Source organism: Dasypus novemcinctus, chromosome 20 (genome assembly GCF_030445035.2).
Source record: "Dasypus novemcinctus isolate mDasNov1 chromosome 20, mDasNov1.1.hap2, whole genome shotgun sequence".
NCBI classification, from domain to species: domain Eukaryota; kingdom Metazoa; phylum Chordata; class Mammalia; order Cingulata; family Dasypodidae; genus Dasypus; species Dasypus novemcinctus.
Genome location: NC_080692.1, coordinates 32,086,339 through 32,110,645, shown reverse-complemented (window position 1 = coordinate 32,110,645; position 24,307 = coordinate 32,086,339). Strand labels below are relative to the sequence as shown.

Below are 24,307 nucleotides of genomic sequence, written 5' to 3'. Positions count from 1 at the left end.
TTTAGTTGTATTGTAAATGGAATTGTTTTCTTAATTTTCTTTTCAATTGCTCGTTGCACGTGTATAGAAATACACACTCAAGGTATGCTGTTGCTACTTTTTGAGGCTTGTAGTTTTCTACATTTCAGTAACTTTTCTATGCTATCTTTTAAAGACTGTCATCTTAGTCACATGTGGTCACAAGCTGTTCAGATAGCTTATGTTCAGCTATTTATTTAATAGAGGTATCTGTAAGTGCCTGGAGTCAGAAAACAACACTCACAGGCAAAAACAAACAAAAAACAAAACAAAACAAAAGCCCAGTCTCTCTGCAGATGGGCTCTGGGTTGGAGCATCCATCAGTGCTCACCTGCCCGTTCACACCCCTGCCTCGGCTTCACTTCCTGCTTCTGTGCAGGCTGAACATCAGCCACAGGGGAAGCCTGGGGTCTTTTAATGTCTGAGTGTGTGCCTAGCCTTGGACAAGCACGTTTCTTCATTTTACGCTCCCCTAGTATTTATAGGCTTTTTATTAAATTCCAGAGTTCCTAGAAGGCTTGGTCTGAGAGGTTTTTTTTTGCCAGTGTTATCACTACTTTAGTGCAGGGACATTGTTTTGGAGTTCTCTACTCCTCATCTTCCTCCCTTCACTTTGGAAGGACACAAGTATTCTGATTATTGATGTATTAAGAAATCTGCCTAAGAAATATTTGTTTTTTACATTTTTAATAAATGGAGAGTGGTTTTTCTTCAATGGAATTGATATACAAAGTTTTGTCCTTTAAAATAGATAATCTTTTCTCTTCTTGTCTTCAATTAAAAAATCTCTGTACTGCCTGTAATCCATGCCAATATGTATTTTAAGATGGTCAGTTACTTGAAATTGACTGCAAAGAAGATGGTCTTTACGTATGTAAGAAGACAAAATATAGAGATTGAATTTTTTTAAGCATAAAGAAAAAAAAAAGAGAGAAAAAAGAATATTTTCCAAGATAATTTTTAATTCATTTAAGACAAACATTTGTAATACCTAAAAAATGTTTCATTAAAATATTGAAACCCATATAATATGAATTGTTACAATATATTAGCAATTAAATTTGTGTGGCCCACTTAAATAATAAGACATATAAATATTGATGTACATGATTTAAAGAAAATTAATAATGAAAATATAAAATTAAGAACAGATAGAAAAGAAGAAAGATAAGTTTGATATTTCTTATCTTATTTGATAAGTTTTAAGTTTATCAAATCTTTTGAAATTCTTCAAATAGAACTGACCCATTATGTATGGCTTCATACTTAACCCCATATTTTGGTATTTTTAGGGGCCTTTGCCTCATCATAGTGACCTATGACAAATGAGAAAGAGGATGAATTTGGCTGATGATGTGACCTTCAAAGAATGAAATTTTTCACTTCTCTGGAATACAATGGGTTAGAATAAATTGCGAAAATACCAGAGAATTTTAAAAAGATTTTCTTGGCTCCAAATTGGGCATGGAAGGTGAGAGTAAATAGTTTTCATTGGCAGTATCTTGTATGTTTTGACTTTGATGCCATCTTGAGCCTTGCCACATAGCGTAGGAGTCAAGAATTGTTGGCTGCCAATCTTCAGGATGAAAGCATTGCCTTGATGATACCTTGATTTGGACATTTTCCCAAACTCTAACCATAATCAAATAAATTCCCATTGTTTAAGCCAAACAATTCATGCTAGTTTGCTTGGAGCAGACTAGGAAACTAAAACAGATATTGGAACCGGAAGAGTGGGGTGCTGCTATTGCGAACACCAATCTTTGGAATTGGGTAATGGATAAAGGCTGGAAGACTTATGAGCTGTTTGATAGAAAAGTCTTAGATTGCTTTGAAAAGACTGTTGGCAGAAATATAAATTCTAAAGTACTTTGAATGAGGACTTAGTGGGAAATGATGCATGCATTATTGAAAACTGAAGGAAAGGTGATCCTTGTTTTAAAATGGCAGAGAGCTTGGAGAAATTGTTTTCTGATGTCAGATGGAAGGCAGAAGTTAAAAGCAATGAGCTTGGATATTTACTGGGGAGATTTACAAGCTAAGTGTGGAAAGTGCAGCCTGGTTTCTCTTTGCAGCTTATAGTAAAATATGAGAGGAAAGGAATAAGCTGAGAACTGAACTCTTGCGCACAAAGACACAAGAAAGTGGAAGTTCAGAAAGCAAGTTTCTGGAAAGCAAATCCCAGAGAATAATGCTCCATGTGAAGGTTTCACTGAACATGGAGCTGGTCAACCATTACAGTGCAAGTCAGGATTGGCAGTGCAGTTATCCAGGAAGGATCTGTGGAAAGTTCTATTGTTGGTAGTTTGGAGCTTGTGCCCTATGTGTAAAACCAACAAGTGTTTTGCCAGATCTATATGAATGGAACCACTGCCAGCCTGGACTAAAAGGGAGAGAAAACAGATAGCTTGAAGGAAAATTCACTTCATGGGCAGAACCATGGAAGCCAAGGTCTGGACTGAAGATACTTTCACAGGCCAAGAGAGATGGCCCACCCATGTGTGTGAAGAGAATGAGTCTGCCCCAGCACATGGAGAGGCTGGGCCTTCCACCCCATTGTTCAGGAAGAGTGTTGCCACTCCAGACTTCAGAGAGCATGGAGCAAATACATGTTGCAGAGAACCTAGCTGCCATCCTGATGCTTGAAGAGGTTGGCATCTTCATCATACACACACTCCCATGCTCAGGGAGAGCATGGCCACTGGGCAAGCACTTGGACAGGACGAGGCTGCCACTCTATCAGTTCTGAAGGACTAAACATCTTTCCACAGATGACTTTCAGACCTTGCAATCTAATGGAGTGTGCCCTGCAGGTTTTCAGAAGGCACCAGTGACCCCTGTTTTCCTTCTAATTTCTCCCAATGGGGACGGGAAATTTTATCCTCTGGTTGTCACTCCTTTGTATATTAGAAACAGATAACTTGTTTTCTAGGTTTCACAGATTTAAAGACAGAGGGGAGTTGTGCCCCAGGACAGACAAAGTCTATCAAATTTTGATCAGTCTGTGTACGTGGTATTGTTATTGAAATGACTTAAGGCTTTTGGGATATTGTGATGGAATTAATGTATTCTTTTAGGTGGAAGGTACATGTCTTTTTGGAATCCAGATGATGATGTGTGATGGTTTGGAACTGTATGTATCCAGAAAAACATGTTCTTAAATTTAATCCATTTCTTTGGGTATATACCCTTCGTAAGTAGGACTTTCTGATGAACCTGCTTATGTCAAAGTGTGACCCACCTCAACCAAGATGAGTTTTAACCTATCATTGGATTCCTTTATTAACAGAATGAAGAGAGAGAGAGAGAGAGAAACAAGAAGCTGATATCAATGAAACCCAGAAGAGAAGGGAGAGAATAGCAAATGTCTCATTCTGCCTTTCCACAAAGCAGAGGAGTCAAGGATCGTGAGCAGTCAATCTTCAGGAAGAAAGCATTGCAGTGATGAAGCCTTGACTTGGATATTTCCCCAGTCTATAACTATACGGAAATAAATTCCCATTGTTTAAAATGAACAATTTCATGATACTTTTCTTGGAGCAGCCAATGAAACTAAAACAGGGACCAAATGAAGAAATAATGTGAGTAAAGGGCATTCTCTTGTAGTTGGGATTGAGGTGACAAGTGGAGGAAACAGTCACACATCATTTACAGATGTGGTCTCTTCCATGTCTGGGCAAATGTTTTGCACAAACTTGATGTGTGAAGTGAACAACATGGGATTGAGTCAGATGAATATAGACTCGTCACAGGTTCATTGTCTTCTCATAGATTCCACACTGAAAAATGGACTCTGATATATTATTGGAGACCCTGAAGAATACATATTCAAAATACAGGTGCATGGAGTTCAAGTAATAGAATATGTGTAGTGTCAACTTTTGGAACAAAGGCCTTGAAGGTCTAAATTATAAAGCCATCAGTACTATCACTAATACAGTCTTTCACCTGCTGTTGAGCTCCTGACAAGTCCATGGAGTGAGTTCTTCATCTCTCACACCAAGTTTTCATTTAGCATTTCCATTTTACTCTTGTAATTATCAGTTTTCTACCAAAGTGCCCTGTATGTTCGTGCTGATTTTCACCTTTCCCTCCAGATGATTTAGCCTTAAATTATAGTTATTTCTAGTTACCCTTCTCGGTTTTTACTGGTCTATCTTTGGAAAATATATCTCACTCAGTGCCCATTCTATCACTCAGGCAGGCAGATTTCCTGACCCTCCCCTGAGGCACGTAAACTCTGTCTTCTATTGGTAGAATGTTGTGTGTGAGGGAGTTTCTAATCTCTCCCAGTCTGAAATCCTCTGCTTTGTCTTACTTCCCATTCCTGAGCATGAACTGGTTTCTTCCCCTCTTCCAGAAGCAGATGGCTTTTGCTTATTGTCAGGGCAGGGTGGGAGCAGACTGGCTTTCTGCTTTCCCCTAGGAGGCAGCAGGTGACTTTCTCCTGGAATAGGTGGAGTAGCTTATCTTTGGTGGGCCCCAGAATCAGGACATCTAGGGCACCAGGTTGATTTTCTTTCTGTCCTGCTAGAGCAGTCAATGACCACCTTTTACACAGGCAGGGCCTAGCGTGTGGAAATTTCTCCTGCCCACCAGACCCTGAAACCTTGGCAGACCTTGGCAGACCCTGTAGACCTATGCAAATGAAAGGGGGTCTCTCAGTCTCTTACTTTCCCTGCATCTTTCCCATGAGTACCCATTGATAAAGGTTTGCAAGTGGGTGTGAACTCCCCCTTGGTCCTTGGCTCCAAGGGATTTTAAAATCTCAGTTTAGCCTGCCTTTGGCCTTGAAGAATTTTCCTGTGGTTTGCAAAAAGAAAACCTCTGTATGTTTGCCTTCTCTTCACAGAAGGACTTAACACACCTTTGGAAGTTATTTCTACAGAGAAGCAGTTGTCTCTTCTGTATACAGAACATTACACCTGGTCAAGATATTGACAGATTTAATCAATGTATGATCTTAATCAGATTCTACTCTGTGAGCAGTGTAAAAGCAGATTTCTATTTTAACATAGAGATTTACACTTTGTAGCTAAGATTCCAAGGGACAAAAGAAGCACCATGTAAATTATCCAGAAAATTGCTGCAATGAATTTCCACAAAAGGTGGAGTAGGGAGATCTATAGAAAGAGATGAATAAATATTGTTATATCCATTTCTAAGTGTTTATTCAGAATTCTGCTTCTCTGAAGACATAGAAAGCTGCAAGGGAACATGGTTTGCACCCTAACAATGGAGAAAAGACAGATAATCTGTCAATCATCAGTTGAATTCAAAAGGCAACCTGGTGTACTGACTTCCAAACAGAAGAGAAAGCATGCACACGCAGTTTCTCCTTTGGCGAAGGAAGAAAAGTAAGTGGCCATTAAAACAGGTAAAGAAAAAAATCACTGAAATTTTAACACATTCTTCAAGGCCAGTTTATTCACGTGAGGGTGAAATGTTGGAAAAAGATTAAGATTTCAGTTTTGAATATGTTGTGTGTGATGAATGTGTTCAATATCCAAGTGGTAATGACACATAGGCAATGGATTTAGGACTCAAGTTCAGAAGAGAGAGCCAAGCAGGACAAAAAACCTTGTCATTATATAGATGATATCAAAACAAGGAGAGTGCTTCAGCTCTCCAAGGGCAAGCAACGTTTAGAAGTGCTTCACAGTCCCAAAAGATGGTTTAGTAATTTTATTTTGCAATTGATTTGTATCTTAATTTAATTATTGTCCTGCATTTTAGCCTTTCTGTATATTCAACAGATTGCTATTATTGTGTTATGTAATTACTACTTTAGATTTACTCACAAAAACATTTGATTTGTTCCACATACTGTTAATACCACAGAACTTCATTGTGATATCTTTATCTTTCAATCACAAATTTTTTCTTTAGAATTTCCTTTAGCAGGGTTTCTAACACAAATTATCATATTTTCGTTTACATAGTTCTCGTTACAGTTTATATTCTTTTATTTCTTGTTGATATGTTCATTGTTCTCTTCTATTAGGTTAAATGCATTGGTTTGAAATTTGTTCCTTAAATTACAATATCTGCATCATTTTTAGTCTCTTGTGTCTGCTGGCTTTAAATCAGGGTGTTCTGTTTTGTGTTGTCTTTTTTTTTTTTACTTTGAGTTCATAGTCTTAGGAAGTTTATTTGTCAAAGTAATCTGGGAACAGAGTAAAAGTTGCTTTCCTTCATCAGGCATTAGTATTTGTAATAAGTTACTATAGACTATTAACCTAGAACCATTTTAAATATATTTTGCCTGTAATTCTTTTGGTTTAACTTTGGCTGACTTTGGGCTGCAACCTTTACCGAGGGGCTCATTTGTGGTTACAAATGCTCAATGGATATTTTTCTTTTCCAGTCTATCTCTTCAAAGATTAAGGCTGGCAAGTGTTGTTGCTACTACTTCTGGTACTTTGGACTGTATGTGTTATTTCTTATATAAATTTTCAGCCTTTGGACATCCCAGTTTTAGAAAGATAAATTATTTTCAGTTCCTCAGGTTAGTTGGTCCCTAGGCTTTCCTTTCTTTTCCCAGTGCCCCTAGACGCCAACCATCAAAACAGAACTCAGGTTCCTTAAATTTCATCTAAACCCTCAGAATGAAAGCGAGTTTCAGTGGTTGCTTTTCTGTTGGGATTTTCATTTTCATTTAACTCTGAGTTTCTACCAATTTCATACCTACTTTTTAGTTTAGCAATGTCTTGATAAATTATAATATATTTTAAAACATTTTTTGTTATTTTCAGTGGAAAGAATTTTAGGCTATCTTCCCCACCTTAATTCCAGAAACAGAAGCAAATATGGCAAACATTTTCTGAGTGCTTGTTAATATTTTTCCATATGATGTTTTTGCATTCTTTCTATAATTTAAATATATCACAAAAAATCCTAAAGCAAATTTGACTAAATGTTAAGTTTTGGTTAATTCTGGATGGTGAGCATTACTATTTTTCAAAGTAGTTTTAAAACTTGTTTGTCTTAACACATTCCTTTATCCTTGATTGACTACATTAAAAAATAAATACTTTTCTCCATGGAATTTTCCACTAAGTCTCCCTCAATCAGCTGTTCATTCTGTACCTTCACCCCCTATTTATTACATAAAACCCACTAATTTCCTATTGCATTTAGGATAAAATACAAAATTACTACTAAGATATACAAAGCTCATTATAATTTAGCTCTATCTCCCTCTCCATCACTTGTTTTGTGCCTTACCCAATCCATCATTCTGCTCCCCTCAAACCAGCTTTCTTTGGAGTTACAGTCTCTTCTTTTCTGAACATTTGCAAGTATCGTCCCATTTGCCAATTATCCTATTCGCTAACAATTTGTCTAGATAATTTCCACTAATTCAACAGATTTCAACTCAAATGTAAATTCTTCCATAAGCAAACTCCGGTCTTTATTTTCTATTCTTTGTGCTAAAAAGTACCATATTCTTTTCGCACAGAGTAATTCAATTTCTCAAAAATATGGCTTCAGCTTTATTAAATTGCTAGTGGCATTTTGAAATTTTTAGGGTGTATTTGTAGATTTTTCAAATTTGATTTGGAAATTTTGATTATGGAAAATGCAATACAATGAACCCTCATTGTAAGTTTATGAATTTTCAAATGTTCGGAGGTGTAGAACCTCTGAAAGCAAAACAATTTCATATGTGTACATATTTAATATTATCACAGCCTCAAATTTGTATCAACCCTCGGTATCTTTCAAAGTTAGAAAATTTAAAAAATGAATATGTACGTTATTTAAAATTAAAACAAATGAAACAAAACAACCTTGCTTTGATAGAAGAAAACTTTATTAATTGTTTACTGTTTGTCTACAAAATTCTTTCTAGGAGATGACACGTATGGATAGATCATTTATAAAAATTGTCTTATTTTTTCTCTTCATGGACAACATTCAGAAAATGGCTTTGTGTCTTCTGTATCTTTTATAATTTCCAAACCATAAGCATCTTACAAATTCCTCTGCATGCAGATATATGTGTTTGGAGTTAAACGGTTTTCAGTTATAACCTTTAAAGCTTGAGCCATAGACTGCACAGGTGCCATTTTGCATTTCAAACATTGTTAGCCTAGATGAGAGAGAAGGACAAATTATATTCATGACTTTATTCAGGCAGTAATGTCAAAATGAAATAATATTATATTTAACTTGCAATATAGGTACTGAAATGATAATAATAAAGGAGATTTTAGAATCATGCCTAGATCTTCTTAATTCACATGTAAGCAAAATATCGCCAAGTCAGGGAGTAAAGGTATTAAATTTCATAATATTTTATATTATATTAATTTTTTAGCAATAGGTGTCTGACTCCATTCATGTTAAATTCTATAAATTGCAAACTAATATATAATGACAGAAAGCAAATCAGTTGCCTGAAGACAGGGAGAGGTAGGCAGGGAGGGACAACCAAGAAGAATCTCAGAAAAGGCAAGAGGGAAGTTTGTAGGTGATAGAAATATTAATTATCTTGATGACATTGATGGTTTTGTGGGTGTATTCTCTTATGTCTAGTTTAGTAAATTGCACATTTTAAATGTGTACAATTTTTGTATGTCTATTATATCTCAATAAGGCTGTTAAAACTTAAAATAACTCATAAAATACTTAACCCCTCTGCTTAGGTCTGCTGATCTAGAAAATGGATATAATACCTTGCATAGTACGTAGCAAATAAGCACTCTAAGTTATACAATATTGTTGTTTGCTCTGGTCCATTCCCTCTTTCCTACATTTAGGTCCGAACAGTTTTTTGCTGAATAGGTTAGAATATAGGAATGTCTTGGGGTTGGGCAAGGCAAATGTGATAGAGTGAGTGATCCTATGGGATAGCTTAGGAACAAATCCACAAATGCAGACCTTATTGTGCCAGAGATTTACTGGTCGGGCAAGAGAATGGAGCCATCTTCCCACTGCCAGGACCCATTTGTTGGAATTTGCACTAGTCCCATCCAATGATATGACTTAATTTGAAGAAATCCTGTTTGAAACCACAGATAAATCACCAGTAATGTCAATGCTCAGTATTTTGACAAGCACAAGGACATAATCATTTCACCATTTCTCCCAATGCTTAGGGAAAATGCATTTTGTCCCCTAATTACTATAATTCCCACATAGACAGCACATACATAATACTTGTAATTTCTGTGCTTTCTTATTTTTAATGCATAAAGATACTGATTTGGTATTAGAATATCTAAGCCCTATTCCTGGCTCTAAAGCATACTGCCTATTTGATATTACATAAATCACAAAAAAAAACATTAAATATAAAGTAAAAGAGACTAAGTTACAGGAGTCCAATGATATTTCCCAAGATCACATAAGGTATGTACATATATTTTCAAATATATATCTTATATATACTCCCTTCCTTCCAAATTGATATCCACTGAAATGACATTATTTAGGTAAAATGGCTTATATGTTGTCCAGCACTCTAATTGTAACATAACATCTTTATTATAATGATTAATTTGTATCCATTGCTTAAAACTCTATAGTCAATTTTCATCTGCTCACATTCTGTATGGTAGGTGGTTATTGATGGTAAAACTGTGAATAAATCAGATTTTGCTTTTGGATTAATTAAATAATTAAGTTAATTAAATTAAAGTTAAAAAATTTTAATGCATAGTATACGTATTCTGTAAATATGTATTCTGTTAGGTCTCATATTAATAGAACTTTCTTACTCGGTCTGACTTTATTTAATTAGCTATAACTTCATATCTTGCCTGAGATGAGTTACTGACTTTGTAACTGCAGGAGAAAGAACATTTGTGTATATGTGTATAGGCTTATAGTCCAGTGAGTTGCTTCACGTGTTTGGAGTCAAACATAGGAAGAGGCGTTAAAACTAATATAAACCTGCTCCACTCTGTTGCATATCTTCAGGAGACTAGAATTTTGCAACATACAAGAATCTTGACTCTGGTACCAGTTTTTGCTCTCATTAGAAAACTGGTAGCAGTTATTTCGAAAACATATCCAGTTTTTGAGGCATGGACCACAGTAGCTTTCTAGAAAGGGAGAATATAATATTAATTCTTCATATATCCAAATAATGTCGCATTTTCTGTTTAGTCAAGTTAAAAGTCTTTTCCATTCCAACTCTAAAATTCCAAATAATTAAATCATTACTGTCATGCCCTATGATACATCTATACACATTTATAGACATATCCAAACTAAGTATTCTCTAAGTTTTAAGAGAATTCCCCTATTTTATCTAAATATATATATTTATGAATCTCTTATAGACATAAACGACAGGAAATTATGGACTAGAATTAATCATTTCCTTACTCCCTCATCAACTCCTTGGATATCTATCTAGATCCTAATATAAATGGATATATATATATCTGTACCGCAAAATAAGAAAACATTTACTTACCTTTCAAAGAAATAGGAGATCCTTTGTTGAATAATACTATTAAAATAAACATATTATTAAAAAGTTTTGTAATGTTAACAACTTAATTTTGTTTGTCAAAAAATAGCTTACAAGTTGAGACCAAGGACAAAAATATTAAGACATTTGTTCAATATTGCTAGGCTATATTTCTGTGCATCTGAATGCTAATCAAAGTAATATATTAAAACTGTTAGATCAAAAATGCTGTGATCCATATATTTCTTATCACTTACAATGATATTGTATATGGTTACCATAATAATGAAATGGATCCCCATTGCTGCAGCAATAAAATGGCCAGGAAAACATGGAGATGCTGTCAAAGAGAATAAAAAGAGAAAGAGAGATAATAAAAAGGATACAAAGCTCAGGTATTTTTTTTTCTTTTTCATTAGAGACGTTGTAAGTTCACAAAACAATCATGCATGCCATACAGGGTTCCCATACATCATCCCACCACCAACACCTTGCATTGTTGTGGAACATTTGTTTCAAATGTTGAAAGAATATCATCAAAATATTACTGCTAACTATGGTCCCTGGTTTATATTTGGTGTATTTTTCCCGTAAACTACCCCATTATTAAGTCATGTATTAGTATTGCATATTTGTTATACTTTATGAGAGAACAGTCTCATATTGGTACTGTTAACCACATCCAGCATCCACCATGGGTTTCAGTGTGTTACGTGGTCCCCTGCCTTGTACAGTCCATCCTAACTGTACACTCAGTGGCTCTCAGTTTCACCAGAGTTGTACTGTCATCATCTCGGTCAGTTTTAGAACGTTTTCATAGCTCTAAGAGGAAAACTCCCATACCCTCTTTTACTCACCTGCTGTTGGCCCTCTGCATCGATATAGTATCAGGTATCTTTTATTTAAGATAAAATTTAGTGTGTTTCTTTGGGGGGGGTCAGTATTAGTACTTTTTCTGCTTTAATTATTTTTCTCAAATAGGTAAATTTTTAAAAAGGTAAATGTTTTCATATATAAGAGTACAAAAATGAAAATGTTCTAGTCTTCCTCACAAATCCTCCAGGACCCCTAGAATAAATCACAGATATTTTTATTTTTCTGTTCAGATACAATAACAAATATTGGCAGCCAGTTTGCTTCAGCCACCATTTTAAAACACATGTTTAAGAAACTATACAAAATATTCTATGAATTTTTTTCATGTAAGAATATGTACCAGTGGTCATTCCATATCATGATTTATAAAGTTATCTCCTTTTTATAAAACAGCTGGCTATATTGAACTCCACTGACAGATGGATTAAATTCTAATTATTGACAGACTTTTAATTTTTTCCTAATAGTTAAATTGTTTCTAACTTTGTGAACATTTCTGAGTCCCTCTCTAGGAGAAATCTCCCCAAAGGTAATTAATGAGTCAAAGGCATGTGCATTTGAAATTTTTGTGATGATTGAAAATTTCAGTAAAAGAGGTTCAGCCAATTTAAACAGTACCAAGAATAAATGTAAATGCCTGTTTGCTCACAATTCCCTTAGCACTGAATATTATTCCCATTTTAAAATTTACTAATCCGATAGGCTGAAGTAGTTCTGTAAATAGCAATTGAGTCAATCCTTCTATAAAGTTTAAAAACATAACCCTAGAGGACATTTTTCTTTCCTTACTCTTCTGTTTTCCATTTCTATTTTCTCTTCCTTAGAGGTATTTGCTTCGGTGATCCCTTAGGAACTCTTGTCTCATTTGTCTTTGGTACTGGGGCAATAGATAGAACCCCAGACCTCATTTGCGGGAAGCCAGCACTCAACCACTGAGCCATGTTGGCTCCTCTGAGTTGGTTTTCTCATTTGTTGGTTTGTTTTTTGTTTTTGTTTTTAGGAGGCACCGGGGACCCAACCTGGGAGCTCCCAAGGGGAAAGCAGTCGCTCAAATGCTTGAACCACATATACTCCCCTCATTTGTCTTTATTATGATAAAGACATTTTTCTACATCATTTTTTTTTCATAATATGAAAAGGTTGGTAGTCCAAAAGTTTCTGCTAATTGTATCATATATTCCAATATGATAGTGGAGTTATTTTCATGTCTGATTTCCTGATGAAGCAAAATAAACTGAATGTTATTGATTTCATTAAATTGTTTCTAACATTTACCTCAGGATACAGTGAGAATTTGGAAATATTTTCCTGATGCATGACTAAAAAAGGGAATAAAGAAAATGAGGACTCATGAAAAATCAGGTAAAATTAATTTCATAAATTTCACTTGGTTGTAAAATAATAGCCAGTTGTTTCAAAGTACCATAAATATATAACTGGTATTTTAAATTTACCTCTTTTAAGATATTTTCCTCCAAATATATTTTACATCCCTGATATTGAATGACAATATGAGTAGTTTTCTACTTGTAGTTGACTCACTTGATTTGGTAGTAATTGATTATTGTTATAGCCAAATGCGAGGGAGATGAGTGTTTTTTCCAAGTACTTTTGATTTTAACTTTTGTCTCTGTTATCATCAGTGTCATCTTTACCAATAAATCATCATCCTCATCATCACTGATAACAAAAATCAACACCATCAGCATTAACAAAAATAAGCTCCCCTGTGCATAGTAAAGATAGTAATCTTTAGTAAAGATAGTAATAGTAATGATAGTAATCTTACAGAGTCTACAGAGCTCTCATAAAAATCATAGTATTTAATAGAAATAAATAGTGCTATTTTAAGTAATGAATTTTCATATACGATCATTATACTTGGAAGGAACGTATATAATTTAGTTCATTTTGCAAGTAAAATTATGCATCACAGAAAGCAAGTGCCTTCAAGAAAATCAGAAAACCCGTAAGTGTTAGAGTTGAATTTGGCATTCAATTATTCTAATCCCAAAAGTAAATATTTTTTCTTCTAGTTTTGTTTAGAAGTGATAAGCATTCCCAGCCTTCATTATTCTATCCCAAGACGTAAGAAACAAGTAGCATTACCTTATATTATAAGTATTTTTAGACACTTTCTTGAACTTGAAATACAGTTCTTCCTTACTTGTGTACTACTTGATAGAAATGCACGCCCTCATGCACAAACAGACACGCACTTGTTCCGAGAAGGAAGGTCCTGGCTCTTGGGAATAAAATGCTCCTTTACAACTAGAAACTTTAAATGCACTGAGTTCCAAAATTTAATTGACATTAGAGATACCCAGTTAATTTCGATTTATGATAAGGGCATGGCAAATATTATTCTGTGCTAATCTTCCTGTTGAACAACCATAGCTCAAACCACAGTTCTGTCTCATCATAACAGAGAAAATTTGGCTAATGAAGTGATCTGGTGTTTGTTAAATGTTGGGTCCTACCAACATTTTGTGACCAAAAATGATCAATTCAGTGATAAGAAAGAGCCCAGAATTTTGAGAGACAAATGATGGGGCTATCATGAATCAAAAGTGAAAAACTATAGTAATATATGGATGTAAGAACTATGTAGAAGTAAACAAAGAAGAAAATTAAATAAACTTTTTAATCACCCTGGGCACTAGCTGTTTTAAGTTTGAGTTATACCAAGCGTGATTCATCATGGGAGTTGGAACCATAGGGTGATACCTTTTATAAGTACATATACAGATATAAACTTTATACAAAATAGAAAATTGGATAATAGATGATGATACACTTAGCTTAAAAAAATTATCAATTCATTGCCAATACTATTTCGTCTTTGATATATGTGGTGTTTCAGGTCCTTCTCTCCTTCTAAATAAGGTTCTCATCTCCTTTATTCTTGCGGTCATTGCTCCATTTGACTCGCTCTTTATTACACAGAACAATAGCACCAAGTCTGCAGGATTAAAAACATATATATACAGCTATGTTATCAAGAGGTTCTGTAAACTCTGACTGTATATTATTAGGCATGCACTCATCATGTGATAAAATAACATGCAAGACAAAAGCAAAGAAGTGATAACTCCAAAATTCTGGATGTGGGAGGCAGTGAGATGGAATATGGTTGAATAGCATAGGCAAATTCAACTGAATTGATATTATTTCTGCTTTTAATTTGGTTGGTGGTTATGTTAGTGTTAATTTTACTATTTTGGTTTATACAATGTGATATATGCTACCTGAATCCTTAATCATAGTGAAATAACATGGACCTCTCAGGGAGCAACCATAATGTAGAACAGGGGTCAGTACACTCTCACTATAAAGGGGCAGATAGAAAATATTTTAGGCTTGCTAGTCATAGAATCTCTGTTGTAATTTCTCAATGTTGCCCTTGTAATTGTCAAAGCAGCTTAGACAATTGTAAATGAATGGATGTGGCAGTTGCTGTTACAATAAATACAAAAACTATTTATAAAATAGGTCCGCAGGTCGGATTTGTTTCATGGGCCAAAATGACCCCTGGTGTGCATTAAAAAAAGAACAAATGAAGATATGAGAGTCCAATAACAACATTGGTTAAATATACATTTCATGCATTCCTTTATTTCAAATATTAAGATATGATAAGGTACAATAAGAATATAAAAGAAAGCATTATAAAATTTTAAGAAAAAACAAAATTATCAAACTCAAAATTTGAAAAGATATGCTAAGGAAGGAAAGCACCTTTTGTGTGGTGGTATATTTCAAGCTGGACAATACAAATATTCATTCAACACATTTTTTGTAGTAACTACTATTTACTATGTACCCTTTAGGCTGAAGGTATATAGAAGTGAACATTCCAGACAAATTTTCTTGCCCTCATGATATTTACATTTTAGTTTAAGTGATAGAAAATGAACAAGTATAAAACAAGTTAAAAATAAATAAGATAAGTGAAAATAAAATAAGTCACAGAGAAAATGGAAATATTTTTTGACATTTTAATATCAGTATTCTTTTCAGCTAGTCAAACTTTTCCACTGATTATTGAAGGTAGTAAAATTAGATCTATATATGGGAATGGTAAACTGATATTTCCTTGTAAACATATTTTTACCAATATTTGGTTTAAAAAGGAAATGAATGAAGGCTTAAATGTAGGCTTTTTATGAGCAAATCTGATTCATATTTGCCTGATAGCTTTAGATTTAACTGGGATTATTTGTCCTTAAATATAAAATTGAGAAAAAGACACAGGAATAAGATATAAACAGAATCAAAATATCCTATAAAATAACAGGTATGAAAAGTTGACTTCCTGCAGACCACTGATTATAAACTTGTAACTGTACCTAAACTGTAAGATTTTGCCTCATCATTTTACAATCTTTGATGGTCGAAGAAATGAAAAACATTGAGACTTTTATACCAGTGAGATTCTAGCTTTTATTTGAACACTTCTAGTTATATAATGAGAAATATAGAACAATTTCAGAAAAGAATGGCGCAACATTGCTCCCATATTAATTTATAAATAAATATTTGTTAAGTGCTTACTCTGGGCCATATACTCATCTAGGCACTGGGAAACAAAATTTTATGTGATATTATCCCTGCACCTAAAAAACTTAACAGCCAGTGTGGGAAGCAACAAAAACATGCCTACAATTGCAATTCCTTGAACAAAGAATTATGATAAAGCTAAGTATGGAAGCTATAGTGGCATATATAAAGGACCTAACCAAATTGATAGAGGGAGGAAAGGATTCCTAAAGGGAAAAGTTCTAAGGATCCAGAAGAGGAGTTTTTACAAAGATGGGTTCAAAGCACATACCTGAAAAATGAAATAATATGTACAAAAAACACTCCAGTTTCTTTCTCAAAGCTGTGCATATACTTACTTGGCCACTATCATGATGAAATATTTATTGAGGATTTGCTGATATGTTGAATTGGCAAAGAATGTGGAAGAGCTTTCATAAAACATCCTTTCTAATAAGTAGAATATGACTAAAAAAAATGAATTTATGCAGAAACAATAGTTTGAGTACAAAAATACAAGTATTAGCTTCATCTGGACCTATTTATCTGACTTTTTAAAACTATTGCAGAAAGAAAGCCACAGTGCCATTGCCAATAGCCCAGATTCAAGTCATTTGAGAACAACAACAGCCACAGCAAACTGGTTTGAAATTACATTTGTTAATCGAGAAGAACCTCCAAGACCTAAACAGCTGGCCTTTTTGGCTAGTAAGCTACTGGCTGACTTGCACTGTTGAGCGTGTATTAAGCCCTTCCTGTGTACCACAAGTGGAGAAGGTGCTGAGTCCCCAGCGCAGCTTGTGGTAGGAAACAGCGCTCTGGACAGGATGCTCACTTCAAGCTGTGACACTAAAACTGAATGTGGTCAGAGATGTTTTCTGGACAATAATGAAAACACAACCTGAGAGGCTACCACCAAGCGAAACCTGCATTATCTTGACTTTTCTGTAAATGGGGTGGGCTGATAAGAGACATGTCAAAAAAAGACTAAATTCAACATTCACATGTACAAGGAAACAAACAACATTGTCAATGTAATTTATATCACTGAATCATCCACTTGAAAGTGCTTAAAATAGGAAATTTTGAGTTTGTACACATATTACTAAAATAAAATGTTTTTAAAAATTTACCCCAATACTGTGATAGAACTGTCCTATATCATAATTTTGGTGGTAGTGACACAATTGCTAAATACACATGTTTGTCAAAACATATTGAATTGTACACTTAAAATGGGTGAATTTTATTATACTTAAATAAACTGTCAAATATTTTAATGAAAGGAAATGGGAGAAATAAAGCTGAATCTTTTGATATGCATGGGCATATTGAAGCAGAAGTGAAATGATAAGCAATATAAAAGTGAAAACTGCAGACGCACTTGAAAATATATACTGGAAGAAGATGAACACGAGACGGAGATTTCATAAATCTTGAATGTGAGCAATACTTTGGGGGAAAGAAATGGAAATTCTATCTTGGCAATTAACTGACATTTTCTGGCAAGGTTTCCTAAGCTGTAAAATAAAGGGAATGATTAAATAATTTCTTGGCCACATCTCAGTTGAAATGTTATAATTCTGAAGCAAAAAAAAAAAAAAGCAATTCTTTTTTCACAAAGAACCATTTTCATTACATTAACTTAGGTCATACAAGTATTCTTCATTTTGTTTGTTTAATTGCAATTTATATGATGTAATGGAACAGAAAAATTACTTTTCCCTGTGGTATTATCTTAGAAATTATGAATAAATATCCATAAATATATAGTGACTATTTTAAAATAACTCTCAGGTGAAACATGTGCACAGCTTATGGACAGATGAATTCAAATTTCTGTTAGAGTCCTGGTTGCTTTCATTTGTTTGCTTGGTTGTTGATTATTTTCCATTTAACTTTACATTTTGGGTCACAGTGATAGTCTCTACATTCATGAAAGAAATGATGCCCTTACTGATTCCTGTATCTTGCATGTTGTGCATTAAATTCAAAAAATCAAAAAATTAGGTGGATGCCAGAAAATGTGCACATTATTTATCCCAAGTGCCTAAGGAAATAAATCTAGCAATAAAGTAATACCTATCTAAAGGAAAATGGCTCATTTGTTATGGATCTGGGTGGAACCAATGTCTCCCAAGTCACAACTTTTTTTTCTTTTATGCTCCTAGTAATAGATGGTCAAATTCTGATTAATTTATTCTTCTTCTTTAAGCCCCAGTAGATTCATTTATGAGCATAAGAATAAAAAATGCATATGGTTTAAATTCCTCTCTTGGAGAGTATGAGAATAAATACAATCTCAATTCTCCTTCTGTGGATTTAGCCTAAAAGCCCTAGATCTTTCCTATTCTGCATTCAACTTTTCTCTATTAGTTCAATAGATTTATCAGCACCAAAGGTTGAGAAAAACAAACACATAAATAATAAGAGGAAATACTGATATTTTCACAAAAACCGTGCTCTATTTATTTATTGAACTAGTATGTGGCAAGCATATTGCTTGACATCTAATATACAAAGTTGAACAAAGTAGAAAGCACAATCCTTATCATCTAGTTGCTTGCCACTCATTGAGGGACAGGCAGGCATAGCATCTGGTTTTAAATGAATACTTCATTTGCAGTGGTAGACATAATTATAGAAGATAATATCATGGATGACAATGTTCCAATAGGCTGCCAATATCAACTATGAGGAAAAGGTGTTAGGGAAAGCTTCCTGGATTAGGTGATTTTTTGGATAAGTTTTTAACAAATATGTGAAATATCAAGGTGAATGGGGTTAAACCATACCAAGCACAGGAAACAGAAATGTCGAAGACAAAGAATAAAGAGAGAGAATTTTTACCATAAGCACAGCTATTTCCAATAGAAGGGCCCACCCAATCCAGCACCACAAAGGAGAAACAAGTCTCTAAGTGAGGTAATTTAATGTAAGTGCACAAGCAAGGAATCTTCCCAAAACCATTTCAAAGTGAGAACAGGAGCTAGAGTTTTTGTAGAAAAGGAGAGGGGAAGGGAAGAAGAAAAAGGAGTGGTGCCAGGTGAGGAGGGTACTTGCCATTTCTCAGTCCTGTGTTATCTCACGCACATTAAACTTGTTCTTGGATTCAGAGGCTAAAAAAACCACAGTTTAGATCTTCTTGTGCTGGTTCAAGGTCTTCATGGCTCTTTTCTCTGCTGACCACTCAAGGAAGTCAAGCTTTTTGTCTCTGAGGAAAGTTAAGCTTTTGTCATAAGGTGCTCCTCACACCATTCTGTCTGGTTTTGCTTTGAGACATTTTCTTATTTCTGTAAGCTAAACTAAGGAGATCTGGTTAACATCAGGGAACTAAGTTCAAAGAGTAAACTTGCAAAATTACATTCAGAGAAAACTGGCTTAATTTTTTTAGAATTTCCAGAGCTGATTAAGTGAAGAAATTTTTAGTAAGCACATTTTCCAGCTATCAGATTGAATGAATAGTTATATGCAGTCCAATATTGTTTTATTAAGAGGGAGTGTGAATAACTGGAGATGAAATGGAGCCTGGAACCACCTAGACTATAAAAAGTGGATATGGGTGAGAAGAAGAGAGACTCATAAACTAAGCTAAGCTGCTTGAGTAGCACCATATAGACAATAAAGATTCTTTCAGGGGTTTTAATCAAGGGATTAGCAAAGTCAGATTTATGTACTTTAGTTAGACAATTTGGCCTTCACAGAAGACAAAGGATTTGGTATTTAATGGGGATAAAGAACAAAAAACAATCGTTATTTTCTAGGTATAGTAAAAGTAAAAGATGTTATTACCTAGAACCATGAGATTGGAAAAGGTGAGGTCAACACTAGTTAGAAGGTAAATTGACATCTGGGGCCATGGAGGGCAGCAGGAAGCAGAACAATATTTTTAGAGGGTAGAAAGAAAAGAACTGTTAATTCAGAATTCTATGTTCAGTGAAATATTCTTCAGAATTGAAAACGAAATCAATGCATTCTCAAATTAATGAAAACTAAGAAAATGTCACCACCAAAAGTTCTTTAAAAGAATGGCTAAAGGAAATTCTCAGTCAGAAAGGAAACCGTAAAAGAAGGAATTCTGGAATATTAGGAAAGAAAAAACAACAACAACAAAAATTAAAAACATGGCTAAATACAATAGACTTTGATTTTATTTTTACATTTTCTAAATTTTGTTGCTCAAAGCAAAATTCTAATATTGCCTCATGTGGCCCACAATGTACCTAGAAGAAATATTTAAGGTAATTATATTATAAACAGAGCTCAGTAAAAGGACATAAAGGGGGGTAAGTTTTCTTCACTCAATCTGATAAAATATCAGTAGCAGTAGTTTGTAATAATCTATGCTTTGTAATGTAATACCTACAGCAACCACAAAAAAGCTATACAAAGAGATACAATAAAAACACTATACAGAAGTTAAAATGGAATTCAAATAAATGTTCAAGTAGTCCATGTGAAGAAAACATGGACAAAAAAAACACAAACAAAACAAAGTGAATAAGAGGGGGAAATACATGGCAAACTTAATTACACCAGAAAGAAATAAAAGTGTGATTATTTATAGATAAAATATAGCTGTTTATGTAGAAAATCCAGGAGAATCTATATTTGAAATTATAGAATTAATACAAAAATCACTGGTCTCTGGATATAAGATCAACATCCAAACCTGGATTATATTTCTATTCATAGCAACAAAATTTACAAAAGGGTATTTAGAAAATTAGGATGCCATTATCAAAAGCATGATAATGACAGCTCTATTTCTATAAGATTCCAATACAGAACAATATAAAATATGACAGAGAAATAACAGAAAACCTAAATATATAAAGATACACATCATGTTTTTTATCAGAAGAGTCAACACTGTAAAGATGACAAATCTTGACAAATAACTTTAAAGGTTAATGCAGTCCCAGACAAAATCGCAGTAGATTTTTAAACAACTTTCCTGAGATTTCATTCACATAGCATGATAGTCAACCATTTAAAGTGGATCTTGGTATAGTCACAGAGTTCACAACCATCATCATTATCTAATTTTAGAAAATCTTAATCACCCCCAAAGGACATCCTGTACCCATTAATAGCCACTTCCCATTGCAGTCTCCTCTCAGTCCTTGACAACCACTTTTCTAAATTCTGCCTCTATGGATTTACATATTCTAGACATTTCATAAAAATGAAATGGGAGAGATGAATACAAAAAATATTATAATATTGAGCACAAAATAATTCTTACAATATGGACTTCCAATATACAGTTTTAAACAGACAATACTGAACCATGGTATTAAAGCAAATGACTGGGGGAGCAGATGTGGCTCAAGTGGCTGAGCACTTGCTTCCCACATGGGAGGTGTGGGGTCAGTCCCTGGTGCCTCCTAACACCACCACCAACAAAAAACAAAAACAAAAAGGGAACAAACAAACAAAAAACCCCAACAACTCAGGGGAGCAGATAAGGCTCAGTGGTTGAGTGCTGGCTTCCCACATATGGGGTTCCGGGTTCAACCTCTGGCCCCGGTACCTCGAAAATAGAAAAGAAAAAAGTATGTGACTGTTAGCTTGGCAAAATGAAATGGGTACTTGTTTCTAAGTGGCAGGAGAGGGGCTTCTAAGTTGCTAGCTCTATTTTATTTTGTTGGATTATATTGAAGTACATTCGTGATAAATCATTGAGTGGTAAAGTAATGATCTCCACATTCTTTGGTGTGTAAATTATATTTCAGTAAAGTTTTTGAATACGTTTTCATATTAGAACAAGTGATGTAATTCATACAAGGCATTTGTGAACATAACATTATTTTCATTTTGTGAACTCAGGTGTTTTATCTCTAAAGCTCATGCTTACAAATATATAATTTTGAAGATCCACAACTGATTGATTGAAGGCCATCTGAGAGTAGCATAGCACAGTTATGTTTTTCATTTGATGCAACTATTGTCCTGTTATGGAGAAAAGTGAATAATTCTGTTATATTGTATAAGGGCAATTCATGAATCAATGCCATTTTGCATGTAACGGTAATAGAGAAGATTATAAAACGGGTAATGACATTTTTCAGGTAATAATTGCAATGGTTATTTTGAGCAATGAGTACTCAATACTTAACATATTTATATGACTATTACAGGTCACTCATTTTCAATATCTTTCTATAAAGTCTTTAATGCGATTTAAACAAATGTATTAATAGTCTTCTGAATTTTTCTTTTTTGTCTCCTTTCTTATTCTATATAGCATCATTTGGAAAAACTCACATTTTGCTGAAATTTGAGCCATGTGCCCAGAGCCATGGTTCACCACTGTGTTTACGGTGGAGTCCAGTCCATGACATATATAATAGAGACTTCAGAAAATTCTATCAGAAAACAAAGGATTTCCATTTAAATAATCATTAAGATGACATTATTATTTTAAAAATACAGGTACTATTTTCTTTCATATGATCTTGAATTTTCAAATATGAGTACTAGAGTCTATTCTAAAAATCAAAATACATTAAAATTGAAACCCCCTTTTCATTTTGCCAAAAATTTTCACATATGTTTATATTTTTATCTGTTGCAAAGTTTATACTTAATAGGATTATTCTTCCTGTGTTAATAAGGAAAATTTAGATAATGTAATTCAATAGTTGTTCTGTTTCATGAAATTAACATAGTACAGATTTAAATAAGTTTCCAGATATTTCCTTTTAAATCAATGTATTTTTCTACTATGTTTCCCCAGTGTTTGGGCTTTTTGAAGAAAATAAAAGGGCTGCTGTTGAGAAGATAAATGACATGGAAGCTAAAAGTTTGTTTTCTTGACCCCAAATTAGATTAGACACTCTCTTGTGTTTCTGCATTGTTGGGATACCAATGGTCCAGACAAGTTGTCTCAGACTCCTTTCTTTCTTGTACTCCCCACTAAGTGCAACTATAAACCATCCTGCTAGTCCCCACTCAGAGTAACCAAAAAGACACAGCAAAAAGAGAACTGTGGAATGTGGAAAGAGAAAAGTGAAATGGCTGGGACAAACTAGAAGAACAGATGGATACAGGCCATTATATATCTTGTCATAATTTACAAAATTGCATGAGACGGAGTGTAAACTGCAATGTAAACTACAATCCATGGTCAATGGTAATGGTTTCAGTATGTGTTCATCAATGGTAATGAATGTACCACACTAATGAAGGATGAAGTTAAAGTGGGAAGGTGTGGGAGGGAGAGGGAATGGGGCATATGGAAATCCCCAACATTTTTATGCAATATTTATGTAATCTAAAATTTCTTTAAAAAAATAATTTTTTTAAAAAAGTGCATCAGGTATCATATACTCAACCCAATAGAAGGTGACCTAGGTCTAGTGATTCCTGACCTTCTGTCTAGTGATAGAAGGTGGTTCAGGTAAATTTATCCCTCCTCTGAATTGAGAGAGTCCTGATTTCATCACAAGGCAAGCCTGGCACTACTAGGAAGAGGAATCATCTGGGAGATCTACTAAAGAAAGAGCCAGGAGGAAGTGCTTCTCCTCCCCCAGAAAGAGAAGATAGAGTTGAAGTGGATGGGGGGGGGAGGAGTTCCCATGACGACAAGTGCTTAGCCCAGCAATGAACCCCCCTCTCCCAGAGAAGACAGGCAGCCTGCCCACACTGCGAGGAGGATCCAGCCACAGGGAGTGGTGAGGGATGCCTCTTCATTCCTGTACACCTGGGATTTTTATCTTCCACTAAGAAACTGGGCAGGCAGGCATTCCCCACAGTTAGGAAAGAACCCACCACAACACACTCAGCCAGGGAAGCTTTGGTCCATATACTGGTTCCACCTACCCAGTGGTACCAGGTAACCTGGTCTGGGGAAATTTCCTCCAGCCTCTCAGGCAGTACCAGTGGAAACTAGTGGGAACCCCAGTAGCACCATATAAATGGAGAAGAACAAAGTGGTACTTCAAAAACCCTAAAAATTAACATATCATTAGAACCACAGCCAAAAAAGTATTCCAGGAACTGTACTTAATCATTAACAGGGTGGCTGCACACTAAAATGTAAAACACACAGTTATACTTGCTGACTTTAGTACATTTCTCTAGGTACATAAAGGAATGCATAGGCAGAAAGCCATTAAGTACACAGAAGGCTTGAGCTACACCATCAGCCATCTTGACCTAATTGGCATTTATACAACACTCCACACAACCGCAAGGAATACCCATTTTTTCCCTATGTACATGGTACATTCACAAAGACAGATCACATCTGGTTCCAAAAAAATCAGCAAATTATAAAGAATTGAAATCATACAAAGTATGTTCTTTGAACATAATGGACAATAATTAGAATTCAAAAATTTTAAAAAAATGAACCAAGATTTAAAAAAGAATGTCACAGGAGAAATTAGAAAAAATTGAGTAGAATAAAATGAAAATACAGCATATCAAAATTTGTCAGAT

The 24,307-nt window shown here is 34.5% G+C and overlaps 1 protein-coding gene across 1 annotated transcript; it reads right to left on the bottom strand.

Moving 5' to 3' along the window:
• Positions 1-7,848: 7,848 nt before the first annotated feature.
• LOC105745470 (NKG2-D type II integral membrane protein-like) lies at positions 7,849-10,697 on the bottom strand. Its single transcript, XM_071210167.1, is given in 5 exon segments — positions 7,849-8,048; positions 8,050-8,113; positions 8,926-9,025; positions 9,909-10,070; positions 10,448-10,697. Coding segments are annotated over 5 exon segments (432 nt in total). The 5' UTR covers positions 10,500-10,697; the 3' UTR covers positions 7,849-7,994.
• Between the last annotated feature and the right edge of the window lie 13,610 nt (positions 10,698-24,307).